The 26866-nt window shown below is 42.2% G+C and overlaps 1 protein-coding gene across 1 annotated transcript in view; it reads right to left on the reverse strand.

The window, feature by feature from the left end:
• Window positions 1-26866, reverse strand: part of Elk (Eag-like K[+] channel) — an 826503-nt gene that overhangs the window by 283030 nt on the left and 516607 nt on the right. The window contains exons 5-6 of the mRNA XM_068226348.1: window positions 22297-22460; window positions 18447-18660 (exon numbers count right to left, since the gene is read on the reverse strand). Coding sequence (XP_068082449.1) covers window positions 18447-18660; window positions 22297-22460 — 378 coding nt within the window. The remainder of the gene's footprint in view (window positions 1-18446; window positions 18661-22296; window positions 22461-26866) is intronic.

A 26866-nucleotide genomic window follows, 5' to 3' on the forward strand; every position in this document is an offset into this window, starting at 1 on the left:
GTCATTGTAGAACGTGTTGTCGTGTGCCACAGGACACGTGTATAGCTAAGAATGCCAGGCCGCCGTCAACGGAGGCATTTCCAGCAGACAGACGACTTTACGAGGGTTATGGTGATCGGGCTGAGAAGGGCAGGTTGGTCGCTTCGTCAAATCGCAGCCGATACCCATAGGGATGTGTCCACGGTGCAGCGCCTGTGGCGAAGATGGTGGGCGCAGGGACATGCGGCACGTGCGAGGGGTCCAGGCGCAGCCCGAGTGACGTCAGCACGCGAGGATCGGCGCATCCGCCGCCAAGCGGTGGCAGCCCCGCACGCCACGTCAACCGCCATTCTTCAGCATGTGCAAGACACCCTGGCTGTTCCAATATCGACCAGAACAATTTCCCGTCGATTGGTTGAAGGAGGCCTGCACTCCCGGCGTCCGCTCAGAAGACTACCATTGACTCCACAGCATAGACGTCATAGACGTGCACGCCTGGCATGGTGCCGGGCTAGAGCGACTTGGATGAGGGAATGGCGGAACGTCGTGTTCTCCGATGAGTCACGCTTCTGTTCTGTCAGTGATAGTCACCGCAGACGAGTGTGGCGTCGGCGTGGAGAAAGGTCAAATCCGGCAGTAACTGTGGAGCGCCCTACTGCTAGACAACGCGGCATCATGGTTTGCGGCGCTATTGCGTATGATTCCACGTCACCTCTAGTGCGTATTCAAGGCACGTTAAATGCCCACCGCTACGTGCAGCATGTGCTGCGGCCGGTGGCACTCCCGTACCTTCAGGGGCTGCCCAATGCTCTGTTTCAGCAGGATAATGCCCGCCCACACACTGCTCGCATCTCCCAACAGGCTCTACGAGGTGTACAGATGCTTCCGTGGCCAGCGTACTCTCCGGATCTCTCACCAATCGAACACGTGTGGGATCTCATTGGACGCCGTTTGCAAACTCTGCCCCAGCCTCGTACGGACGACCAACTGTGGCAAATGGTTGACAGAGAATGGAGAACCATCCCTCAGGACACCATCCGCACTCTTATTGACTCTGTACCTCGACGTGTTTCTGCGTGCATCGCCGCTCGCGGTGGTCCTACATCCTACTGAGTTGATGCCGTGCGCATTGTGTAACCTACATATCGGTTTGAAATAAACATCAATTATTCATCCGTGCCGTCTCTGTTTTTTCCCCAACTTTCATCCCTTTCGAACCACTCCTCCTTGGTGTTGCATTGTCACTGTCAGTCAGTGTATGTAGGTATATGCTTTTCTGAAATTTATTTGAAATGTTCTGAAATATATATATATATATATATTGTGCCCTTCTAAGGCACCAAATGCGGTGATCTCTTCTCTCTTCTATGCGCCGGCTGCTCCTGTAATAAATGACATATAACACATACTCACCGCTGCATGTAGACTCTTCATTCTCAGTCGTGCCCGTTCGACATCCCCGGTGAGGCCACCCGCTGATTGAGGAGTGAGGGAATGAAAAGAAGGGGGGTAAACTAACTAAAATGACGGTACCCAAGACTGAATTAAAGTTAAAATAAAAGACTAATTTATTCAAATAAAATGCTGAACGTAAATTGAACTAGTGAAAACGTAACTAAATGAAAATAAATGACTAATAAAATATTAAAGATTGAAGGTCTGCCTTCCAAAATAATCATAACTGCCTGAATAAACTGACTGAAGGTCAAACACCTTAATTAAATATACGCCAGACTATCTTGACACTGTCTTCAAGTTGAATAAAATGACTCCGTTAAAACTCTGGTCAGAAAAACCACCTTCTTGAAATACAAAAATTACATTACGGAGAAAATATCTCTCAAATATTCAAATTAATAAATTTAACATAGTTGACTCACAACAAAGTAAATTAAATTCTGTTACGTCGATCAATCCACTGACTTATAAGAGTTATTAAATGTTTATCACATGGCTCGTTTGGGAAAAATACCCAAATTTACATAATCTTGGACTGCACTAAGCAAGTGTATCACTTAAGTAAATAGTTCTTAGAAAACAGAGCAAAACAACCATGAACATCACTTCATTTCCTACATGACCATCGTCTTATTCAAATACCTCCTGGTTAAACAAAATCAAATATTGACACATCACTCTGAGTGTATCCAACCACTCATTTAAAATTTACTCTTCATTTACGTGTCTGTGATAGACTGGACTTCTAAAATATAAGCAGAAATTTAGGCCAAGTGCCTGATGTTAACATTATCGAATGATAGCGATCCTTGTACATTAAAATTTCTATTGACTTTGCCGCTAACTGCATTTCATCATTAATTCATATTTGTGGTATCACCACTAGATGGAGGCAGATACCATCTTATTTACCATTTATTGCGGCAGTTTTATACAATTGGTTCATTTAAAGATCGCTTCATTCCAAATAAAAATGTAGTGGATTTTAAAAGAAAGTTTGGTAATTACTTAAGGTGCCTGGTATGAGCATACCACCACTATTTCGACCGTGACATAATTCGATGACCCAATAAACCTAACATCTGACATGGTATTTACATCATTACTTTAATTAACGGAGAAACACTGCTCCGATAAAATACAGAAATCAAAACAAACTAGCCTAGCTGCACTTATCTATTTATAACAAATAAAATATAAATAATTCACATACGCTTGCGTCCTACAAATATACGGTAAAAGTACAATCAGAAAGGAAAACAAATAAACAACTGGATCCCACCATCGCGGCCTATTGGAAAATTAAATAAGGATAGAAATGCGCAAAAACAAACACGGAGTTACCAGAAAAATATACCCCGCTGCGAATAGCAAAATATTGCGAATTTGACGGCAATCCCAAATTTCAGACGACAAATGTCTGGACATAAAATTATTTAACCTTGATGGAAAAATTACTGTTATTTCACGTCAATCCGTGATCCTACATAAATATTCAAAACACATTGATTCGTCTCTCTGTCCACATTGTACTCTGGCTAGCATTATTTATCGAGCCTCTATTCTCCCTGGAATTATTTAAACAAATACAGGCTCCTGCCTGTAGTATCATAACCCATGTCGTAACACATTTAACGCACGTGGTTAAATTCTTCATTCCACAATTCTTATTTATTCACTTATTCGCGACGTCATTATTATTCATATTCTCACAGTACAGCCTCGCTCGTATCCGGCGGGCAAAAATATCTGTCGTGCACATTACGACTTCTTATGTAAATTCAAGACATGGTTCAAATATCATGTTTCCATCATCAACGTAGATCATCAGGGATATTCATCATCTAGCTCGAATCTCTCGATCATTCACTGTTAACACATCACAAAAATCACAGAGCTGACTCATCAATGGCGCTCATAGTTACTATATAAAAAAAAAACCAGTGACGAGATTGCCTCTCAAAACACAAATGTTGAAACGTGCGCAACCGCAACTACAGAAATAAATATTCGCGTCTACCCAAAAATCGTCGCAAAAATACGCGGGATAAAATACAGATCGAGACCGGTCATCTAAAGGATGATTCCGCAACATAAAACAAACTGAAATGCGCAAAATGGTGAAAAAATAAACCTTGAAAAACATCGCGGCGGTGTCCATAACATCACAACTCCAACAAAAGACAAATATAACTCAAAAACCATCGATCTAAAATCATGATGAAATAATAATAATAAACTGACATTACACTCGTAGATCAAAATCATAGCTGCCTAACTGTCAGAATGACATACTGCCAAAATCAACCATAAAATACACGCAAACAAACATCTACTTAGACAAAGCGCACAAAATAAGCCTATCTGAAAGTGCAACAGAAACATTATTATTATTATTATAATTATTATTATGATTATTATTATTATTATTATTATTATAAGAATTATAAAACTGTGAATTATTTACAACCCTACTTAGTACTCTAAACTACACTGATCATCGATTTTGCCACGGTCCTACATATTATTTACATTATAATGATGCTCATACCTGATGGTGGAGGAAGCAGGTCGGTTCACCCACCGGCCCCCGTCATGGTGAAATTAGAATTCCATCTTCAAGCTGATGTGGTATTCCAAATTTATACACACGCAAATTTGACACATTCTTGCCATGCCGTGACACACGATTATTCTTAGCATAAAACACTCGTATTTCTCTCACTCCAGTGAAAGTTTAGAAGAAATGCCACTGCCTGTTGTGTAGACGGATGGTCTCCTCGCTATCTACCTGCAAGATCACCTGGCTCGTTTGGTCGCCGATCCCTCAGCTTTGTTTACCTTACAGCTTATAGTACATTAACCCTACCGGGGCATAACTGTTCCGTCAAGTTTTTGCTATTGCGGTCTGCATTGAAGAAAGTCAAACACCTTCCCGGCTGTCTTACTAGTTTCTGCCCATAACATCTCGCTTGCCAAACAGTTTATTGAATGGTAGAAACAAGCTAAATATCGTTTCTGTTGTGGAGAAAATTTTATACTGATCTCACAAATAACGCTCCCCGCTGGTTAGAAATGTTGTTATGTCTATGCTGGAAAACATGGACTTGTTTCCCTCGACTAGTAATGTGAGCTCATTTAAGTTTAGAGTGTAATTCTTGCCTGCACTCCCTGCCTTTACAGTAAATGTCTGTGAAAGTGTTCATTTCCTGAAATGCATATTCTCCCAAGTAAATAATACCAGGCTTTCTAAAAATGCCTCCAAGTGTCTAATCGCTTTCTTACCAGCCAAAATAAAACTGACTAAAAATGCATTATGCTGACACACTCTGTCACTCTGTCAAAACGTAGATTCACTGAGAATACTGAAGTATCACTAAAAGTACTCAAGACAATAACTGAGAAATAGAAAACACTGAGAACGACTGCGAACTTGGAATGACTGAGTAAGACTCAAAACACTGAGGTGACTGAGAGTTGATTCACACTGAGAAATACTGAGAGTTCGACCCTGTGGTCGCTGGGTTTTTATAAAAATTTCTCCCACCACCTGGAAAATAGTTCCGTGGAAGGGATGTGGCGTAATGATCTAGTCCTTGGGAGCGCTTTCTCGTACATCCGTAGGTTATGGTTTTCACAATTTGTACTCAAAACTTCCTAAATTCTGTCCGACTCACATGTGATATTGCGCCGTGGGAAATGATCATAGGATAATCCACACGATGATGCGCGTCCCTGGTGTTATTTTCTTCCGGGGGATGGCCTCGTTCCGCCATGCTGACTCCTCATTCCGGGTCCCATTCCTCCTCCGTTTGAAGTTGAATTTTATTAATTAGGCACTGATTAACCACGGATTGACACTGATAATTCACCAAATATTATAAAGCAGTTAGGACACTGTTTTTCACTACCACCTCGGGCTTCAGATCACGAGATACTGTTAGTAGATCTCCCGGTATGACAGCTCATTCAAATTTAGAATATTCTGATTGGCTGAGACTTTCGCGCTCTTCCAAACGTGGTGCATTCGCTTCCTCCCACGAATTGGCGGTTACAGTCGTTGGTCCTCTATTGTCCTAGCTAAATAGGTCAGGCTTCACCGCGTGCTTTTCTCGTGAGAGCGGACAGCAAGTGACCACTCCCCGGCGGTGTCATAAAATTTATTTGAAGGGTGGTTTACAATCTGGTCGTGTCTAGAGAAAAGTTCCATGGATTCTCTCGCCGTCAGGCTGGCGCCAGAAATTTCCTTTGTGACTGCTAGTTTCACAGCCTCACTGTGGTATCTCATATGTGAAATATTCAATTTAATTATGAATTAAATTAGGCAAATTCGCTTATGGGTGCAATGCCCCCTTACGCCGTTAGAAATCTTACGCGATAGTGGAAGATTTCTCGATTCAACCAATGATATTCTAGACATACTTGCAGCCATAAGCGAATGTATACTCCTAACTACGAAGTATACCTCTGCTTATGTCTGAGTTTTCCTCTGATTTCTCTCTCCAAAAGTTTGTTCTCCTTCTCGAGGTCATCTGCAATCTGTTTCATGACTGCTAGTATCTCGGCTGAGCTCTGTTCGCATTCCGGACAATTCTCTTCTGTCTGTTGATCTGTCTCAATCTCGAAATGACTGTCATCTCCTGGGTTCGTTGATAGGGTTTCCTGGTCATCTTCTTCTTCTGCTTCGGTACATGGGTCATCCTCATCATCTTCTTCTTCTGCTTCGGTACATGGGTCATCCTCATCATCTTCTCCTTCCGTGCCGGAACTTGCGTCTTCTCCTGCGTTTGAGCTCCTTGGTTTTTCCACGAGGTTCACTTGAGCTGCGCCTGGTGCTATTCTGTATTCTTTAAGATTTGCCGCATTCATGATCATTTCATTTTCGCCATCTAAACTTCTTATTTTATATGCATTGTTTTGCAGATCCTGGACAATGCGGTAAGGACCGATGTACAATGGTGCGAATTTTGCGTAATACTTCCTTTCAGGATCGGAGATGGCTGGTCTACGGATCAATACCATTTCACCTTCCCTTAATGGCTTGCGGTATTTTTTTCTACGAACTCTCCTCAGCCTGCGGTCAGCTTGCTCTCTTACGTGCTCCTGTACCTGCTGTGTACATAGTTCCGGAGATAATTGGGGTTCAGGCGGACAACTGACGACTGGGCTCCACGTCCTGGCTGGTTGTAAGCCATTATGCACTGTGGCCGGGATTTTCGCTGTTGCTTCATGGACAGTATTATTTATGCAGTCAGTGATCAATGGGAGAATATCGACCCATCGCCAATGTTGTTCTGGGATATAAATTCTGCTGAATTTTGCGATGACTTTCATTACTCTTTCTGCCGGGTTCGACTCTGGGTGACGTGTTGAACTCAGAACATGCTGTATTCCTAATTGCCTTAAACCTGTTTTAAACTCTGCGGAGGTGAACTGTGTTCCGTGATCTGTCAATAATTTCTCCGGTTTTCCCATGGCCGGAATTATTTCTCTATTAATGCATCTTAAAACTGACCTAGTATTGGCCTTTTGCATTGGAGACAGGTTTGTAAATTTGGAAAATACATCCATGGTGACTAATATGAATTGGTTGCCTCTCCGTGATTTCGGGATTTTTCCATAAATATCCATCGCGAATAATTCACGGGGCTTTGACGGTAGAATGGGAATTGGTTTCTGTTTTAAAAGGTAGGAGTTCGCCTTGACACGCTGGCAAGTGTCGCATGTAATTATAGCATCCCTGACAGTTTTCCTTAGGTCTTTCCAGGTGAAAGTTTCCTGAATTGTGGCGACGGTCTTATCAATACCTCCATGCCCAATAACACGGTGTACATGCCATATTAGCTCTTCCTGTAATTCTTTCGGGACGACAATCTTTAATTTAGTATGATCCTTATCTGCATATTTCAACAATTGATTATTTAACAACCTGTATTCTTGTGCGGCCTTGTGAATTTCGTCATAACGAGGGTCTCCTTGTTGAATTGCTCCTTGGAAATACTGGATAATCGGCTGTAAGATTGGATCAGCCTGTTGAAAGGTTGGTAACTGGCTCAGTCGGAGCAGTACATTTCGGTCTTCCTGGGTTAAGTCCACATAATTTACCTGCTCTTCACGTTTATTTGGGTTCCTGCTCAAAGCGTCTGCTAGAATGTTTGCCTTGCCGGTACAGTGTTCAATGGTAAAATTAAATTGCTGCACGAACAGTGACCATCTAGTAATTCTGTCAGATGAAACAGCTGATTTTAACATGAACGTTAAAGCTTTGTGGTCAGTTCTTATGACGATTGGAAATCCATAAATGACTTTCCGCCAGTGCTGTAGGGCTTGGACTATAGCTAGCATTTCCAGCTCTGTAGTTGTGTAGTTCCGTTCGTGCGACCTCAATTTTCTACTATAAAAGCCTAAATAGTCCTTGGTTTTGCATTCATTGTCCTGTTCTTGGAATAAGACTGCACCTATGCCCACTTTAGATGCGTCTGTCTGAAGGATAAATGGCCTGTTAAAATCAGGATACGCTAATTGTATACTCCTGGCTAACAGTTCTTTAGTACATGTGAACGCTGTCTCTGCTTCCTGTGTCCATTTCCATCTGTTATTCTTACATAGCAGGTCTTGTAGTGGTGCTACGACTTCGGTGAAATTTTTACAGTGTTCTCTAAAGAATTGACACATACCAAGGAATTGTCGAATATGTTTCACCTTGGTAGGCCTAGGGAAGTTACTTATCGCTTCTAACTTTACCGGATTTGGTCGGATTCCCTTGCCGTCTATCACGTGTCCTAGGAATAGGATTTCCGGCTGACAGAAGTGTGATTTCTTGATATTCACCTTGAATCCAGTTTCTATAAGGTTTTTAAACAGTTTACTTAAATTTTGGAGGTTTTCTTCAAAGGTTTTAGTCCCAATTATCATGTCATCGATGTACAAAGTAGTAACTGCTTTGACTTCGTCTGTTAGGTTCCTGTCAAGTGCCCGTATGAGAGCGCTGGAAGAGTTGCGCGTCCCGAACGGAAGTCTTTCAAAGACATAGGTCTGTTGATCAAACATAAACCCTGTTAGTAATTTCGACTTATCATGCAGAAGGATATGGTGAAAAGAACTGGTCAGGTCTACACCTGTGAAAACTTCCATGTCTCTAAATCGACGAATTGCGTCCTTAATAGGCATGGCTTGATCATTCTCCGGGATTAATTTGGAGTTTAATTGACGAGCATCGAGGCACAGCCTCAGGGAATTGTCGGCTTTCTTTACTATGACAAGGCTGTTCACGTACGGAGTAGGTCGCTTCGAGATGATCCCGTTTTCTTCCATTTGTTTGATAATTTGTTTGACCTCCTCGTGGTATTTCTCCGGCACTGGATACGGCTTACGTTTGTATGGTTCCCAGTCCAAAACATTGAAAACATATGTAAAATTAGGGATAAGGCCTACCTTGGAATCGAACACGGCCTGATGTTCAATTAAGAAGGCTCTTAATTGATCTTTCTGTACTTTGGTTCCTTTAAACTCTGCAACCTTGTCATTGATTAAATTTTCAATATCTTCTGCAGTATCAACCATAAAAATGTCGGTAAAAATCCCCTCATGGTCCAAAATATTTAACTGTTCATCCGCATGCTCGGCTCCTAAGATATCGTGGAAGTCTCCGTCAGTACTGTCATCTGCTTCGTCCTCATCAGTTTCCGGATTTATTGCCACCTTGTCGTGTCCTCCATTCCTTCGGAATCTCACCACGCCCCCTGCAAGGTCAATGACGGCATGTGTATCCCTTAGAAAATCAGCTCCAAGAATTACGTTATAGTTAACTCTGGCCATTATGATGAATGTATGACTGTAGGTTGAGCTCCCTATTGTCATTTCCAGGTATGTCTGGGACTTACAGGTAGTCACCCTGTCTGGGACGATCCCTTTTATTTTTACTGTCGAGACCGGGATCTCAGGTAGGCTCATTCTCTCTTTCAAATCATTAAACAGATTCCTCGAAATAATGCTGATACTCGCACCAGTATCTAAAAGTCCTAAAATGCTTGTTTCATTAATTTTGACTTTAATCACAGGTAGAGGTAAAATTTGTGGGCTCTCCTGCTTGAATTCATCACTTAATAAGTCCTCAGGCTGCGCTATCCATGAATCCACCTTCGCTACTTCCCACTCTTCATTCTCAATGGTAAAATTTGTGGCTGAGTCAGTGTCTACTGGAGCTACTAATTCGAAATTGAAGTTTTTTTTTTCTAGCACCGGTCCCCTCGTACGTCGGTGCGTTCGGATTGAGTGGTCTGCGGTCCTCGCTTCCTCTCCTTCTTGTTTGCTGGAACTCGAGGCTTTCGGCCCCCGTGATGTCCGGGTTCATGTCTTGGGATTCGATCGCCTGCTTCCACTGATCGCGCTGCTGTTTGTTACTCAGGTCATTGATGTATCGGCGCCCCTCTTGATACCTCGGGTCCGAGTTCCTCTCTCGCTGGTAATTCCTTCTCTCATTCCATCTCCTTTCAGGATCGCGATAGTAAGGCCTGTCTCTTCCTCGCTCTTCCCATCGCCTTCTGTCACGTGAGAGGTACCTCCTTTGGTACGGCTGCCTGTCTTGGTAGCGCGGTCGCCTGTCTGGGTAGTTAGGTTTTCTAAACCACGGACGTTGGATTTCTTCCTCCTGGCGTCTCGTGTTCGTATCTCGCCGCGATACAGCGCCTGAATTCGGGCCGTTTACCTGCGCATTGCCTCGTACATTTTCATTTGTGGCATTAGCTAGGTAAGCCCTATGTTCCTGCGTTTGCCTGGTCACTCTCTGCGGTACATTATTAGTGGATGTAGCGTCTAGCTCCCTTAGAATAGCCTCAACTTGGGTTGGATCATCGACCCTCGCTGTAATGAGCATTCTCTGCACGTCCGACGGAAATTGTTTGATTATCGTCTGAACGATCTCTGCGTCAGATACTGGAGAATCTAACTGTCTCAGTTTGACGAGCTGTGTTAGAAAGAAGTCTAAGTATCGTGTGGGCTGTGTCGACATGTACTTGCGAGTGTACAAGTCCATTCGGAGTGCTTGTTGTGTGGATAAGGACCAGTACCTTTCGAGAAAAGCCTTCTCGAAATCTGCGAACGTCTTAAAAGTATCTACGAAACCGTAGTACCAGGTCTTCGCCTGTCCTTCGAGATATTTTTCTACTATGCGTAGTTTCTTTTCTTCAGGGGCTTTAATGTCTTGGAAATACTGTTTCAACTCCCTAAGATAGACTTTTGGTGTTATTTGTGACGTTCCGCTGAATTTCTTCGGCTGATCGTCACTCGTACGCACGATGTTTATGATTTGCGTGGAAGCTTCAGTTCTTTGCGTACTTTCGGGCATTGTCCTCTCCATGTTAAATATTTGGGTTATCGGCTCGGTCTGTGTCGGCTCGTGCTGCGGCTGTATCCTAATCTCTCTGGCTACCTGGGACTCGGCTTGTCTGTCGACTAGCATTTTGACCAAGGTCGACAAGTTTTCGCTCTGGGTCTTAATTGCCTGGATTTTTCCCTCTATGACCTCGTTAACTTCCTGTCTTACTGACTGCTCACTGAGTGTAATCGCACCCTCAGTTTCTGCGATCTTTTCTGACAGTTCGGTTAACCTCTTGGTAATATCCTGGGTCTCCGACTTTAAGGTCATGATTTCGTGGCTCGTTTTCTCCTGCGTCTCTCCGATCTGTACGCATACTCTATCCATTTCTTTCCTATTCTCGTCCTCAATTTTATCTATCCGCTCCTCCAAGAGTATCATACCTCGAGCTAAGTCCTTGCCTTGATCTTGCACCATTTCCCTGGTTTCCCTCATACTTTCCTCAACAGTCGCGCTGTGGCTGTCTAACTGCTCTTGTATTTGTACTTGTGCATCGGCTAACTTCTTTATTTCTTCCATCGTCTCTTGCCTGTTTGCATTACACGCCTGCATGAGTTTATCCTGGTTTTCCCGTAACTCTTTTTTCAATTCGACCTGACTTTTTATGAACTTCTCCTCGAGTTTTATTTCATACTGTTTAAATTCTTCCAAGACCTGCCCGTGTACTGCCTCTACTTTATTCGCAAGTTCGGCTTGGCTACTCTCAATCTTATTTACAAGTTCTACCTGGCTGGATTTCAGTTCGCCTTGTGTGTTTTTCAGCTCGTTAGCTAATTCGGCCTGGCTACTCTCTACTTTGTTTACAAGTTCAGTAGCTAATTCTGTTTGGCTGCTTTCGATCTTATTCGATAGTTCGGCCTGACTTGATTTCAACTCATCCTGACTGGTTTTAAATTCCATAGCTAATTCTGTTTGGCTAGTTTCTATCTTATTCGACAGTTCGGCCTGACTTGATTTCAACTCACTAGTTGTTACACTTAAATCGTTAATGGTTTTAATCAACCTGTCCCACTGCTCCTGGCTAATCGACATTCTATATGCTGAGAGAATACGACTGAGACCTTCAGGTTCCCCAACATACTTCCATCACATGCAAGACACAGTAATCACCAATACAAAACAATTTTATCCTAAATTTGGATAAAATTATACAAAACATATCATTTATAATTAATACCACTACTTGTCAAACAGTACTATCACAGCATTCATATTTATCAACACTCAGTAAATCTATGTTCATGGCTGTTAGTCTGGGTACAAAATAAATAAATGTAAAGTGCAAAGTCCCGGGGATAAGCAAATCTAGCCCCTAAAGGTGGGCGCCACGCTTTTCACTCCTCACTCCGGCCCCTGTGCCCTTCTAAGGCACCAAATGCGGTGATCTCTTCTCTCTTCTATGCGCCGGCTGCTCCTGTAATAAATGACATATAACACATACTCACCGCTGCATGTAGACTCTTCATTCTCAGTCGTGCCCGTTCGACATCCCCGGTGAGGCCACCCGCTGATTGAGGAGTGAGGGAATGAAAAGAAGGGGGGTAAACTAACTAAAATGACGGTACCCAAGACTGAATTAAAGTTAAAATAAAAGACTAATTTATTCAAATAAAATGCTGAACGTAAATTGAACTAGTGAAAACGTAACTAAATGAAAATAAATGACTAATAAAATATTAAAGATTGAAGGTCTGCCTTCCAAAATAATCATAACTGCCTGAATAAACTGACTGAAGGTCAAACACCTTAATTAAATATACGCCAGACTATCTTGACACTGTCTTCAAGTTGAATAAAATGACTCCGTTAAAACTCTGGTCAGAAAAACCACCTTCTTGAAATACAAAAATTACATTACGGAGAAAATATCTCTCAAATATTCAAATTAATAAATTTAACATAGTTGACTCACAACAAAGTAAATTAAATTCTGTTACGTCGATCAATCCACTGACTTATAAGAGTTATTAAATGTTTATCACATGGCTCGTTTGGGAAAAATACCCAAATTTACATAATCTTGGACTGCACTAAGCAAGTGTATCACTTAAGTAAATAGTTCTTAGAAAACAGAGCAAAACAACCATGAACATCACTTCATTTCCTACATGACCATCGTCTTATTCAAATACCTCCTGGTTAAACAAAATCAAATATTGACACATCACTCTGAGTGTATCCAACCACTCATTTAAAATTTACTCTTCATTTACGTGTCTGTGATAGACTGGACTTCTAAAATATAAGCAGAAATTTAGGCCAAGTGCCTGATGTTAACATTATCGAATGATAGCGATCCTTGTACATTAAAATTTCTATTGACTTTGCCGCTAACTGCATTTCATCATTAATTCATATTTGTGGTATCACCACTAGATGGAGGCAGATACCATCTTATTTACCATTTATTGCGGCAGTTTTATACAATTGGTTCATTTAAAGATCGCTTCATTCCAAATAAAAATGTAGTGGATTTTAAAAGAAAGTTTGGTAATTACTTAAGGTGCCTGGTATGAGCATACCACCACTATTTCGACCGTGACATAATTCGATGACCCAATAAACCTAACATCTGACATGGTATTTACATCATTACTTTAATTAACGGAGAAACACTGCTCCGATAAAATACAGAAATCAAAACAAACTAGCCTAGCTGCACTTATCTATTTATAACAAATAAAATATAAATAATTCACATACGCTTGCGTCCTACAAATATACGGTAAAAGTACAATCAGAAAGGAAAACAAATAAACAACTGGATCCCACCATCGCGGCCTATTGGAAAATTAAATAAGGATAGAAATGCGCAAAAACAAACACGGAGTTACCAGAAAAATATACCCCGCTGCGAATAGCAAAATATTGCGAATTTGACGGCAATCCCAAATTTCAGACGACAAATGTCTGGACATAAAATTATTTAACCTTGATGGAAAAATTACTGTTATTTCACGTCAATCCGTGATCCTACATAAATATTCAAAACACATTGATTCGTCTCTCTGTCCACATTGTACTCTGGCTAGCATTATTTATCGAGCCTCTATTCTCCCTGGAATTATTTAAACAAATACAGGCTCCTGCCTGTAGTATCATAACCCATGTCGTAACACATTTAACGCACGTGGTTAAATTCTTCATTCCACAATTCTTATTTATTCACTTATTCGCGACGTCATTATTATTCATATTCTCACAGTACAGCCTCGCTCGTATCCGGCGGGCAAAAATATCTGTCGTGCACATTACGACTTCTTATGTAAATTCAAGACATGGTTCAAATATCATGTTTCCATCATCAACGTAGATCATCAGGGATATTCATCATCTAGCTCGAATCTCTCGATCATTTACTGTTAACACATCACAAAAATCACAGAGCTGACTCATCAATGGCGCTCATAGTTACTATATAAAAAAAAACAAGTGACGAGATTGCCTCTCAAAACACAAATGTTGAAACGTGCGCAACCGCAACTACAGAAATAAATATTCGCGTCTACCCAAAAATCGTCGCAAAAATACGCGGGATAAAATACAGATCGAGACCGGTCATCTAAAGGATGATTCCGCAACATAAAACAAACTGAAATGCGCAAAATGGTGAAAAAATAAACCTTGAAAAACATCGCGGCGGTGTCCATAACATCACAACTCCAACAAAAGACAAATATAACTCAAAAACCATCGATCTAAAATCATGATGAAATAATAATAATAAACTGACATTACACTCGTAGATCAAAATCATAGCTGCCTAACTGTCAGAATGACATACTGCCAAAATCAACCATAAAATACACGCAAACAAACATCTACTTAGACAAAGCGCACAAAATAAGCCTATCTGAAAGTGCAACAGAAACATTATTATTATTATTATAATTATTATTATGATTATTATTATTATTATTATTATTATAAGAATTATAAAACTGTGAATTATTTACAACCCTACTTAGTACTCTAAACTACACTGATCATCGATTTTGCCACGGTCCTACATATTATTTACATTATAATGATGCTCATACCTGATGGTGGAGGAAGCAGGTCGGTTCACCCACCGGCCCCCGTCATGGTGAAATTAGAATTCCATCTTCAAGCTGATGTGGTATTCCAAATTTATACACACGCAAATTTGACACATTCTTGCCATGCCGTGACACACGATTATTCTTAGCATAAAACACTCGTATTTCTCTCACTCCAGTGAAAGTTTAGAAGAAATGCCACTGCCTGTTGTGTAGACGGATGGTCTCCTCGCTATCTACCTGCAAGATCACCTGGCTCGTTTGGTCGCCGATCCCTCAGCTTTGTTTACCTTACAGCTTATAGTACATTAACCCTACCGGGGCATAACTGTTCCGTCAAGTTTTTGCTATTGCGGTCTGCATTGAAGAAAGTCAAACACCTTCCCGGCTGTCTTACTAGTTTCTGCCCATAACATCTCGCTTGCCAAACAGTTTATTGAATGGTAGAAACAAGCTAAATATCGTTTCTGTTGTGGAGAAAATTTTATACTGATCTCACAAATAACGCTCCCCGCTGGTTAGAAATGTTGTTATGTCTATGCTGGAAAACATGGACTTGTTTCCCTCGACTAGTAATGTGAGCTCATTTAAGTTTAGAGTGTAATTCTTGCCTGCACTCCCTGCCTTTACAGTAAATGTCTGTGAAAGTGTTCATTTCCTGAAATGCATATTCTCCCAAGTAAATAATACCAGGCTTTCTAAAAATGCCTCCAAGTGTCTAATCGCTTTCTTACCAGCCAAAATAAAACTGACTAAAAATGCATTATGCTGACACACTCTGTCACTCTGTCAAAACGTAGATTCACTGAGAATACTGAAGTATCACTAAAAGTACTCAAGACAATAACTGAGAAATAGAAAACACTGAGAACGACTGCGAACTTGGAATGACTGAGTAAGACTCAAAACACTGAGGTGACTGAGAGTTGATTCACACTGAGAAATACTGAGAGTTCGACCCTGTGGTCGCTGGGTTTTTATAAAAATTTCTCCCACCACCTGGAAAATAGTTCCGTGGAAGGGATGTGGCGTAATGATCTAGTCCTTGGGAGCGCTTTCTCGTACATCCGTAGGTTATGGTTTTCACAATTTGTACTCAAAACTTCCTAAATTCTGTCCGACTCACATGTGATATTGCGCCGTGGGAAATGATCATAGGATAATCCACACGATGATGCGCGTCCCTGGTGTTATTTTCTTCCGGGGGATGGCCTCGTTCCGCCATGCTGACTCCTCATTCCGGGTCCCATTCCTCCTCCGTTTGAAGTTGAATTTTATTAATTAGGCACTGATTAACCACGGATTGACACTGATAATTCACCAAATATTATAAAGCAGTTAGGACACTGTTTTTCACTACCACCTCGGGCTTCAGATCACGAGATACTGTTAGTAGATCTCCCGGTATGACAGCTCATTCAAATTTAGAATATTCTGATTGGCTGAGACTTTCGCGCTCTTCCAAACGTGGTGCATTCGCTTCCTCCCACGAATTGGCGGTTACAGTCGTTGGTCCTCTATTGTCCTAGCTAAATAGGTCAGGCTTCACCGCGTGCTTTTCTCGTGAGAGCGGACAGCAAGTGACCACTCCCCGGCGGTGTCATAAAATTTATTTGAAGGGTGGTTTACAATCTGGTCGTGTCTAGAGAAAAGTTCCATGGATTCTCTCGCCGTCAGGCTGGCGCCAGAAATTTCCTTTGTGACTGCTAGTTTCACAGCCTCACTGTGGTATCTCATATGTGAAATATTCAATTTAATTATGAATTAAATTAGGCAAATTCGCTTATGGGTGCAATATATATATATAATACAAGGTAGCGTGTCACCCGGTGTCCGACTCGTTGGCTGAATGGTCAGCGTTGTGGTCTTCGGTTCGATTCCCGGCCGGGTCGGGGATTTTAACCTTCATTGGTTATTTCCAATGGCCCAGGGGCTGGGTGTTTGTGCTGTCTCCAACATCCCTGCAACTCACACACCACACAAAACACGCAGTTACCTACACATGGCAGATGCCGCCCACCCTCATCGGAGAGTCTGCCTTACAAGGGTTGCACCCGGCTAGAAATAGCCACACGAATTTAAACCCGGTATTAAAGGAACCGGTGTGTGCTTTATTCAGTAACTCGAACTGAGAAAGCATAGCTGTATTGCTGTAGAGGCTCTCATTTGTTGTCTTGTTGGGTAATAAAGAACGCTAATATGGTACCTCTTGATGTCTCTCTTTCGGTTTTTATAAAGAGTATATATATATTACGACTAGGCTGGGTTAGATTAGCTGTTAAAAGTTAGACCTTACATCGTCACTTTTGAAACTGTTTCAAAATATCTAAAAATTCTTAGTCTCATTGTTATTACTTTTCGATATCCTCCAGGAAGATCTTCTGTAAAACGCGCATTATATTTCTTTGACGAGTGAATTTCTCCTGTAAGTATTTACCTTTCCTTCAGGGACCTATTAGATGTGTCCATGATGGAAACATTTTTTAATTTATATATTTTTTTAAACTCGCCCGGTTATCTAGGGGGAGCCAGCCAGTATCCTATCCCGATGTCCCGGTTTCAATTCCAGGACAGGTCAGAGATTTCTACCTGGATCTGAGGGCAGACAAGAGGTCCACGAAGCCTACGTGAGAACAGTTCAGGAGTTATCTAGGGGTGAGATAGCGTCCCCGGTCTAGAAAGCCAAGTGAATGGTCCGTCGAGCTGATTACGCGTCACCTCGCAATCTGCAGGCCTTCAGACTGCTTGGTAGGCCAAGACCCATGAGGGCTGTAGCACCATGAAGTTCGTTTTTGTTATTTTCTAACTAACATGCCTTTACACTTTCAACTGAAAGTGTTTCGTCATTGCGCCTGCGAAAACCGCTATGTGAAATATTTAGGATTTTGGCCGGAAAGGTTCTGTCATCTAAGGTATATATTGAGCGACTTACGTCACAGAATTCTCGCTCTTGATAACATATGTGCTGCGGGTCAGTATTTCTCCCATAATATTATCACAAAGCCGTTTTTCCAGGCGCAACGACGATTTTCGGAAGGATGACAATGAAAATTCTCAGCCTGTTTCCAGTCATTCGACCGGGTCAGGAATGGAATGATTGAATGAATTCCTCATCTAGCGGCGAGTATAGGAACTGTGCCGGTTGCCGAAACCTATCGCACTTCTCTGGGGCAATGATCAACGACTGACACATGAAATGAAATGATATAGGAGAGTGTTGCTGGAATGAAAGATAACAGGGAAAACCGGAGTGCCCGGAGATATACCTGTCCCGCCTCCGCTTTGTCCAGCACAAATCTCACATGGAGTGACCGGGATACGAACCACGGAACCCAGCGGTGAGAGGCCAGCTCGCTGCCTCATGAGCCACGGAGGCTCTGAAAGGATGATAATGCGGAGTAACAATTAAAGAACATTTTCGAAAGATTTTTTAAATATAAGGAAACAGGATACAAGTTTTTAAAATGGGATGTTCGGTAAGAGGCTGTAAAAACAGGCAATTACATTAATAACAGGACGTCTGGTCACCCTACTTTACGTCTACACATTCAGACAATCCTGCCGGTATAATGTCATAGGCGGAATTCACTCACCTAGATCCCAGCTCTTGTCATTCAGCATGCGTTCCTTCTCAGCAATGACATACCAGATGCACGCAAACCAGTGAGCAACTAGAGTAAACGATACCATGAGGAGAGTCAAGATCATTTCACTATACTGGGAATAACGGTCCATTTTCTGCAGAAGTCTTGCCAAGCGCAGCAGCCGAGTGAGTTTCAGCAGATGGATGTGCCCAGCACCAGTATCCTGCAAAGTAATTATTAGACTCAATAATAATAATAATAATAATAATAATAATAATAATAATAATAATAATCATGCAGAATATTTGGTTAAATAGTATAAACAAAGGATTTTTTTTGCTATAGGCTTTACGTCGCACCGACACAGATATGTCTTACGGCGACGATGGGACAGGAAAGGGCTAAGACTGGGAAGGAAGAGGCCGTGGCCTTAATTAAGGTACAGCCCCAGCATTTGCCTGGTGTGAAAATGGGAAACGACGGAAAACCCATCTTCAGGGCTGCCGACAGTGGGGTTCGAACCCACTATCTCCCGAATACTGGATACTGGCCGCACTTAAGCGACTGCAGCTATCGAGCTCGGTACAAAGGAAATCAGCAACTCCACTAGTCCTGTACGAAGGCTTTATTTCAGAACTCGGCAGACTGAGCAAATGTCCATGGCACAATATTTAAAAGAATGCAAGAATAAGCACAATTAAAGCTGGATATTGAGAAATAATTTGTTACGCACTTTTTATCTGGTGCCTTGTCAGTTGCTCTACTGCAGTGGTCCCAAACGTCATAAATTAATGCCGCATTGTGAATAATACCCGCTCAACACAGTGCGAAGACTACCGGTAGAGATGACCGAACACAGCCTCTACCGCCAGTGTTCACAACAAAGAAGAGAAAGAAGAAATGAAAACCTGGTTAGTATTTGGCCCTTATTCGTTTCTTCTGTATTCACTTACTTTTTTTCACTTAATGTGTATTTTGGTCATTGTCACAATGGAATATACATTTTAAATCACCAGGATTTCAAAATTAGGGGTTACCGGTACCTCCTAAGTAGCCACTGCTAAATGTGCATGAAGACTGATATCTGTTAACCGGGTTCTCCTTTGTGATTTTAGGCTGTTCATTTTTGAAGATAAAGATCAAACATACCTGTTATCTGGCAGCAGCTAACCTGAGAAGTTGGTATTTGGAATGGTCAATATTTAAAAAAATATCTGAACCAATACCAATTGGTGTATGGCAGCAGTGCTACCTACGACCCGACCAAATATTATGGTCATATGCATTTGACCTTAACCAGCCATAAACTCACACTTTTAACTGCCCATCCCCAGAGGCGATTATAAAATTGCAGCTGCCATCTTCCTACTGAGAATCATAATTGCTTTGTTCTTTGTATTATTTAATTTTTATTTTCTTCGAATACGGAACATGCCAAGCGAGTATCACGTAATGTTAAGAACTGTTAAGACTGTTGGAGTGTTTGTAAGACGAAATGTATAGAATAAAATTACATGGTTCTTTAAATTAACTCTATCACTCGTTCTTAGGGACAGCAGCATTCGTATTATTATGCTCTGAGAAGGATGAAACACTGAAAAGAAACTGATGTAAATTGTTTTTCATGGTGTGAGAATGGGAAAAGTCGGTAAACCATCTTCAGGGCTGCCGTCTCTGGGGTTCGAACCCACTATCTCCCTAAAGCAAGGTCAGGGTTATGTGACCCAAATCGCAGAGCCAACTCGCTTGGTGGGGAGAGAAGCGACTGCGGCCTTTATTGAGGTACAGCCCCATCATTTGTCTGGTGTGAAAATTGGAACACACCGAGCTCGATAGCTGCAGTCGCTTAAGTGCGGCCAGTATCTAGTATTCGGGAGATAGTTGGTTCGAATCCCACTGTCGGCAGCCCTGAAGATGGTTTTCCGTGGTTTGCCATTTTCACACCAAGCAAATGCTGAGGATGTACCTTAATTAAGGCCACGGACTCTTCCTTCCCACTCCTAGCCCTCTCCTGTCTCATCGTCGCCATAAGACCTATCTGATGACTTAAAACAAACAAACAAACAAACAAACAAACAAACAAACAAACAAACACAGTCACAAAGCTTGGTCAATGCACTAGTGCCAGTCGTCCCTCTGGAAAGAGGATATGAAGTTTGCTATTGTTCTTGTAGACAGCGGACGCTCGATCTTTAAGATTACTAACAGTGTTTCCATCAATTAAAGTTCATCAGCTTACTCAATACCACATGGCCCATTTTCGATCATATCTATACTGACGGTTCCAAGACCTCAACAGGCGTAGACTGTGAATTCTTCTGTGCTGCATCTCAAGTATCAGTGAAGTACATCTTACCTCAAGAGATGTCTATCGTTACAGCAGAAATGTTAGCTATCAATTCATTCAGCTATTAGCTATGGAATTCGTCACTTCCGTAAGATTCTAATATTTTCTGACTCACAATGTGCTCTTCAAAAGCTACAACATACACGTTGGGAACTATCAACACATCAGTATGTAATAGACATTTTGAAGCTAATCTGTACCGCCCAGAAAGCAGCCCAGCATGTACGTCTCCAATGGATTAATGGCCACGCTGGTATAACGATAAACGAGACAGAAGACCAGCTAGCGAGAAAAGCCACATGTGAACACTTCCTCTACAAACAGCTACCATATTCAGGTTTCATGCTCACAATCAAGCAAAAGGCCTACAGGGAATGGTCTGGCTAGAGAAAAACGTCACAACCTGGAAGAGGAAAGTACTATCCTAACATTTAGCCCGCCATCCCAAAGCAAGTCTGGTTCAAGAATTTTACACGAATACTCCTTACGTCTTTAATAAGAATGCGTCTTGGCTATGGATGGTACCCGAGCCATCTCCACAGAATCAAGGTATTGGACACCTTTCAATGCCCAGAATACCACGGAGAAATAGCAGACTTGAACCACATCCTACTGTTATGTAAGAAGTACTACCAACAGCAGAACCATCTGTACTCTTCACTAGTGAAGTTAAATACCCCACTGTCAACCCTCATTTGCCATCCTTGTATCAAACCTAAGTCCACAATTATGCGTCGTAATTCTCAGTACTTATCAGACTGTAGTATTAAGTTACGACTCTGTTTCAACTCCGAAGATCTATAATTGTATGCTCTCTCACTGTGTAAACACTGGCCCCATGGTCTTCCGGGGGCAAACACCATTAGTAATAATAAAAATATCAGCAGGCCGCAACCGGTTTAAACACTTGAACACGTACCCCGGCAGCCTCGTCAGTAGCTATCACTAGCCGCTGCATTGCAATTCTTGCAATTCCGTAAAACACGACTTTCCTCGAGAATGGCGGAAGCTACAGACTTAGGACACTTAACACTTAGGACACTATGATTCTCTCCCCAAGATCTATTAACCCCCCTCCCCATGGCACTACAGTCCTTGAAGGGCCTTGGCCTACCAAGCGACCGCTGCTCAGCCCGAAGGCCTGCAGATTACGAGGTGTCGTGTGGTCAGGACGACTGAATCCTCTCGACCGTTATTCTTGGCTTTCTAGACCGGGGCCGCTACCTCACCGTCAAATAGCTTCTCAATTCTAATCACGTAGGCTGAGTGGAACTCGAACCAGCCCTCAGGTCCAGGTAAAAATCCCTGACCTGGTCGGGCATCGAACCCGGGGCCTCCGGACAGGCACGCTACCCCTACACCACGGGGCCGGCTCCCCAAGATCTATTACTTGTGTTAATTTGGTGCATCAGTTACCTTCCACCCTATATATTCTGACTTGCTTACATATTGTTCAGAGATCAACACATTAGTTAATTGTTAGAATGTTAATAGAAACAAAATGAAACTTACCTCACCACTGTAAACATCCGATGCAGAAAGGAGGTCAAAGGGTAGAGCTGCCAGCAAATCCACTAAAAACCAACTCTTCAGGTAATTGAGAGCTATTGATTTAGAGCTTGACACCACTTCACCTTTACGATTCACGAACGTTGTGCGGAAATTCAGAATAATATCTGTAATCAAATGAAACCTCAAATTAATAGCTGAAAGATACATTTCAATCAATCCGACTAGTAGGAAATATGATCCTCTGATCAGCATTTTACTGGTAAATGTGTTCGCCGCTGAGTTAACTCTGATTCAAGATCCAAAGCACACAAGTTACTGGGTTTTCTTTTTTCTTTATTTTTTACAATTGGCTTTACGTCGCGCCGACACAGATAGGTCTTATGGCGACGATGGGACATGGGACAGGAAAGGGCTAGGAGTGGGAAGGAAGCGGCCGTGTCCTTAGTTAAGGTACAGCCCGAGCATTTGCCTGGTGTGAAAACAGGAAACCACTGGAAACCGTATTCAGGGCTGCCGACAGTGGGGTTCGAACCCGTATCTCCCGAATGCAAGCTCAAGCTCACAGCTGCGCGCCCCTAACCGCACGGTCACCTCTCTCGGTAAGTCACTTATCATTCATCGATCTAAGCTGAAAAAGTGACATTTTTACGAATGAAAACATACAACTCTAAAAACAAAGCCAGCTTAGGCTATAGTTTTACGTGACATTTCATTTCAAAAAATGCCACGTGCATTGTGCAGGATTCGAACTACAGTAGAGTCTCGTTAATCCCAACTAATTGGGACCGGAACCTGTTCGGATTACGAAATTTTCGGATTAACCGGAAAATATTTTCTAATAAAAATGTTATTGCTTTTACGTCCCGCTAACTACTTTTACGGTTTCCGGAGACGCCTAGGTGCCGGGATTTTTTCCCGCAGGAGTTCTTTTATGTGCCAGTAAATCTACTTACACGAGGCTGACGTATTTGAGCACCTTCAGATACCACCGGACTGAGCCAGGATCGAACCTGTCAAGTTGGGGTCAGAAGGCCACCGCCTCAACCGTCTGCGGAAAATAGTTTCTACAATACAGTACAGTACATACTGTATTTTGAAATGTCCATTATTTAGCAGTTACATTAATAAAATACAAAATTACAGTAGGGTATTTAAGAACCCGTAGACGAGGAAACGACAGTGAAAATGACATTAGCGAGTGGATGGAAGCTGACTGTCATCAATCACAAAAAAACCAAGGAATTGTAGCTATGGTGGAGAAAGAATCTGGAGTTGATGAGGAACAAACCACAATGAACAACTAGTGTCACATTCAGATGCCGCGGCCGCCTTAGAACTTGCCGTACGCTACGTCGAGCAACACTCCGCTGCTACGCCCACTGATGTGATGTTTATGAGACGCTGGTTTAACACTGCATCTTCGAGTAGGTTCCAATTACTACGGCAAAAGAACCTAACAGACTTTGTAAAGATAAACGGTGATTGATGGTTTATGATGTGTAATTATGTTTACATTAAGTTATTCTAGTAAAATTAGACTAGTAAAATGCAAGGATATCTTCATTCTATAATGTTCTTTCATTTCAATAAGGAGATTTTTTTAAAAAAAATTGAATACTTCAGTTCGGATTAACCGGACTTTCGGATTAACGGGGTTCGGATTAACGGGACTCTAGTGTATATCCTCCTTGGTGACTGGCCAGCGACGATGCCATACGGCTGTCCCGCCCCATGCCGTACTTTAGGGACAATTTCCATGCATGCAGTAAAAAAAAAGTAAACTCGCGTCCTTATATCTTCGGGGTAGTGCAGCTCTTTCAAAGCACACATACAATGAAGGAACTGCAAGTACGGCATACCAACCCTCCTGTCATTCTTTTTAATCTCTGACAATACCGGGAATCGAACACGAATCTCCGAGGATAGCAGCTAATACCGCTAACCGTCACGCTGCAGAGGTGAACGATGGATGTAGTTGTAATTGAATTGCCTTTGGAAGTGTGGTGATGTGAGGTATCGGAGGAGAATGAAGGACTCCATCAAGGAGTGTAAGCGAAGTAGAGAGAGACATACAGTCGTTTGCACAGGGTGTTTAATGAGTTCGAGGCCACAGACCTCAGTGCTAGCTGCGAAGAGAGAATTGTAGAGACAGAGGTTTGCAGACTGAACGATGAAAAGTATAATGAAGTACACTACCGGTCAGAAGTTCAAGGCCTACATAAAATGATAAAAATCCTATTTACACAAGACTTCATGGTACAGTTTTCCAACAATAAATAAATAAATAAATAAATAAATAAATAAATAAATAAATAAATAAATAAATAAATAAATAAATAAATAAATAATGTTGATGTGTTTTTACGTCCCATTAACTACTTTTACGGTTTTCAGAGACGCTGAGGTGCTGGGATTTTGTCCCGCAGGAGTTCTTTAACGTGCCAGTAAATCTACTAACACGAGGCTGACGGATTTGAGCACCTTCAAACACCACCAGACTGAGCTAGGATCGAACCTGCCAAGTTGGGCTGAGAAGGCCAGCGCTCTGCCGTCCTAGCTACTCAGAAATAAATAAATAAATAAATAAATAAATAAATAAATAAATAAATAAATAATGATCTCGTTAAGAAATCAGAATTGTTCAGTCTTCGTGCGGACTTGTAACTCTCCTTTTAACCACTACTACTATGCTTTCATTACTCCCCTGAATGGGGAGGCGGCCCATCGTCTCTCACGCGTCGTCGTCTCTCAGTCCAGAAGATTTGTAGTGGAGGAGATTTGTGGTAGAGGTGAGAGGGTTGGCAGCCGTGGCCTATACTAGGAATTGTCCCGGCATTTACCGTAGTGCAGGAGAATGGAAAACCGCGGAAATCCATTCTCAGGACAGTCTACGGCGGGGAGGCGGGCCATATACAGGATAACTTCCCCTTTCTGCCCAGGAGATTGGGGGTGTTGGTGATTGTACTGAATTGTACTTGAGGTGGGTAAAACGAAATAAGGAAAGTTTGTTTAAAGAGATGCAATTGCTGGTTGGTTTTCGTTCATGGTGTTTGGAATAATTATGATGTGAAGTGTGAATGGCTGTGATTAGATAATAAATAAGTGTTATTGGCTTTACGTCCAACTAACTACTTTTACGGCTTTCGGAGACGCCGAGGTACCGAAATTTAGTCTCACAGGAGTTCTTTTACGTGCCAGTAAATCTACCGACACGAGACTGAGCACCTTCAAATACCACCGGACTGAGCCAGGATCGAACCTGCCAAGCTGGGGTCAGAAGGCCAGCGCCTCGACCGTCTGAGCGACGCAGCCCGGCGTTGTGATTAAATATACCGTATATTATAATATCATGAGTGTACTGAGTACGACGAAAGCTTTGTGTCCCGGAGACCTGTACGGGCCTTGTTATTAATAGCAGTCCGACTCGTTGGCGGAATGGTCAGCGTACTGGCCTTCGGTTCAGAGGGTCCCGGGTTCGATTCCCGACCGGGTCGGGGATTTTAACCTTCATTGGTTAGTTCCATTGGCCCGGGGGGTGGGTGTTTGTGCTGTCCCCAACATCCCTGCAACTCACGCACCACACACAACACTATCCCCCACCACAATAACACGCAGTTTCCTACACATGGCTGATGCCGCCCACCCTCATCGGAGGGTCTGTCTTACAAGGGCTGCACTCGGCTAGAAATAGCCACATGAAATTATTATTATTATTATTATTATTATTATTATTATTATTATTATTATTATTATTACTATTATTATTAATAGCAGACGTCGAACCTTCAGCGTTTTGTTGTTGACACCCCTTCCAGCGCTGAACAATCAGCCATGCGCAATATTACCCAGTTAGAAAGACTCCTTGCGCTCATAGTGATGCATAATTTGGAATATCATTGCCGCTCAGGCAGATGAGTGATAGCGCAAGATGGATGGTGAGCTGTAGATATGGAGAACAGTTCTACGAAGGGCCTGGAGAAATCCTAGTATTTTTTATATGCAGTAGTTTTCGAGTTACAGCAAATTAAGTGAAAAGATAACTGGCCGTGAAGATAAGATCCCTGTAAGATCAATGAGGTATGTTTCTCTAGTCAGCATTATGTGATGCGTTACTCATCGTATATACATTCTCACCCGTCACTTCTGCCTTAATTACGTATACAGATAACAGAGTTCTGGTATTTCACTCCCGTTTATTTCTACATCCGTGTAGGAAGACACTCCAGGGCAGGAATAATACAATTTTCCTTTTATAGGTAGATCTGCTAAAATGAAATGCAATTTTTCAGCCTTTGTGTTTTCTTTTTGTTGATTGTTGTTGGGAATAGAACCCGTGAAGATGGGGGTGGACATTCTACCACTGATCTATCCAGGAAGCTAATAAACCAGTGACCGAGCTCGGTAGCTGCAGTTGCTTAAGTGCGGCCAGTATCCAGTATTCTGGAGATAGTGGGTTCGAACCCCACTTTCAGCAGCCCTGAAATGATTTTCCGTCGTTTCCCATTTTCAAATCAGGCAAATGCCGCTTCCTTTCCACTCCTAACCCTTTCCTGTCCCATCGCCACCGTAA

The sequence above is a fragment of the Anabrus simplex genome, chromosome 2 (genome assembly GCF_040414725.1).
Source record: "Anabrus simplex isolate iqAnaSimp1 chromosome 2, ASM4041472v1, whole genome shotgun sequence".
Classification (NCBI taxonomy): Eukaryota; Metazoa; Arthropoda; class Insecta; order Orthoptera; family Tettigoniidae; genus Anabrus; species Anabrus simplex.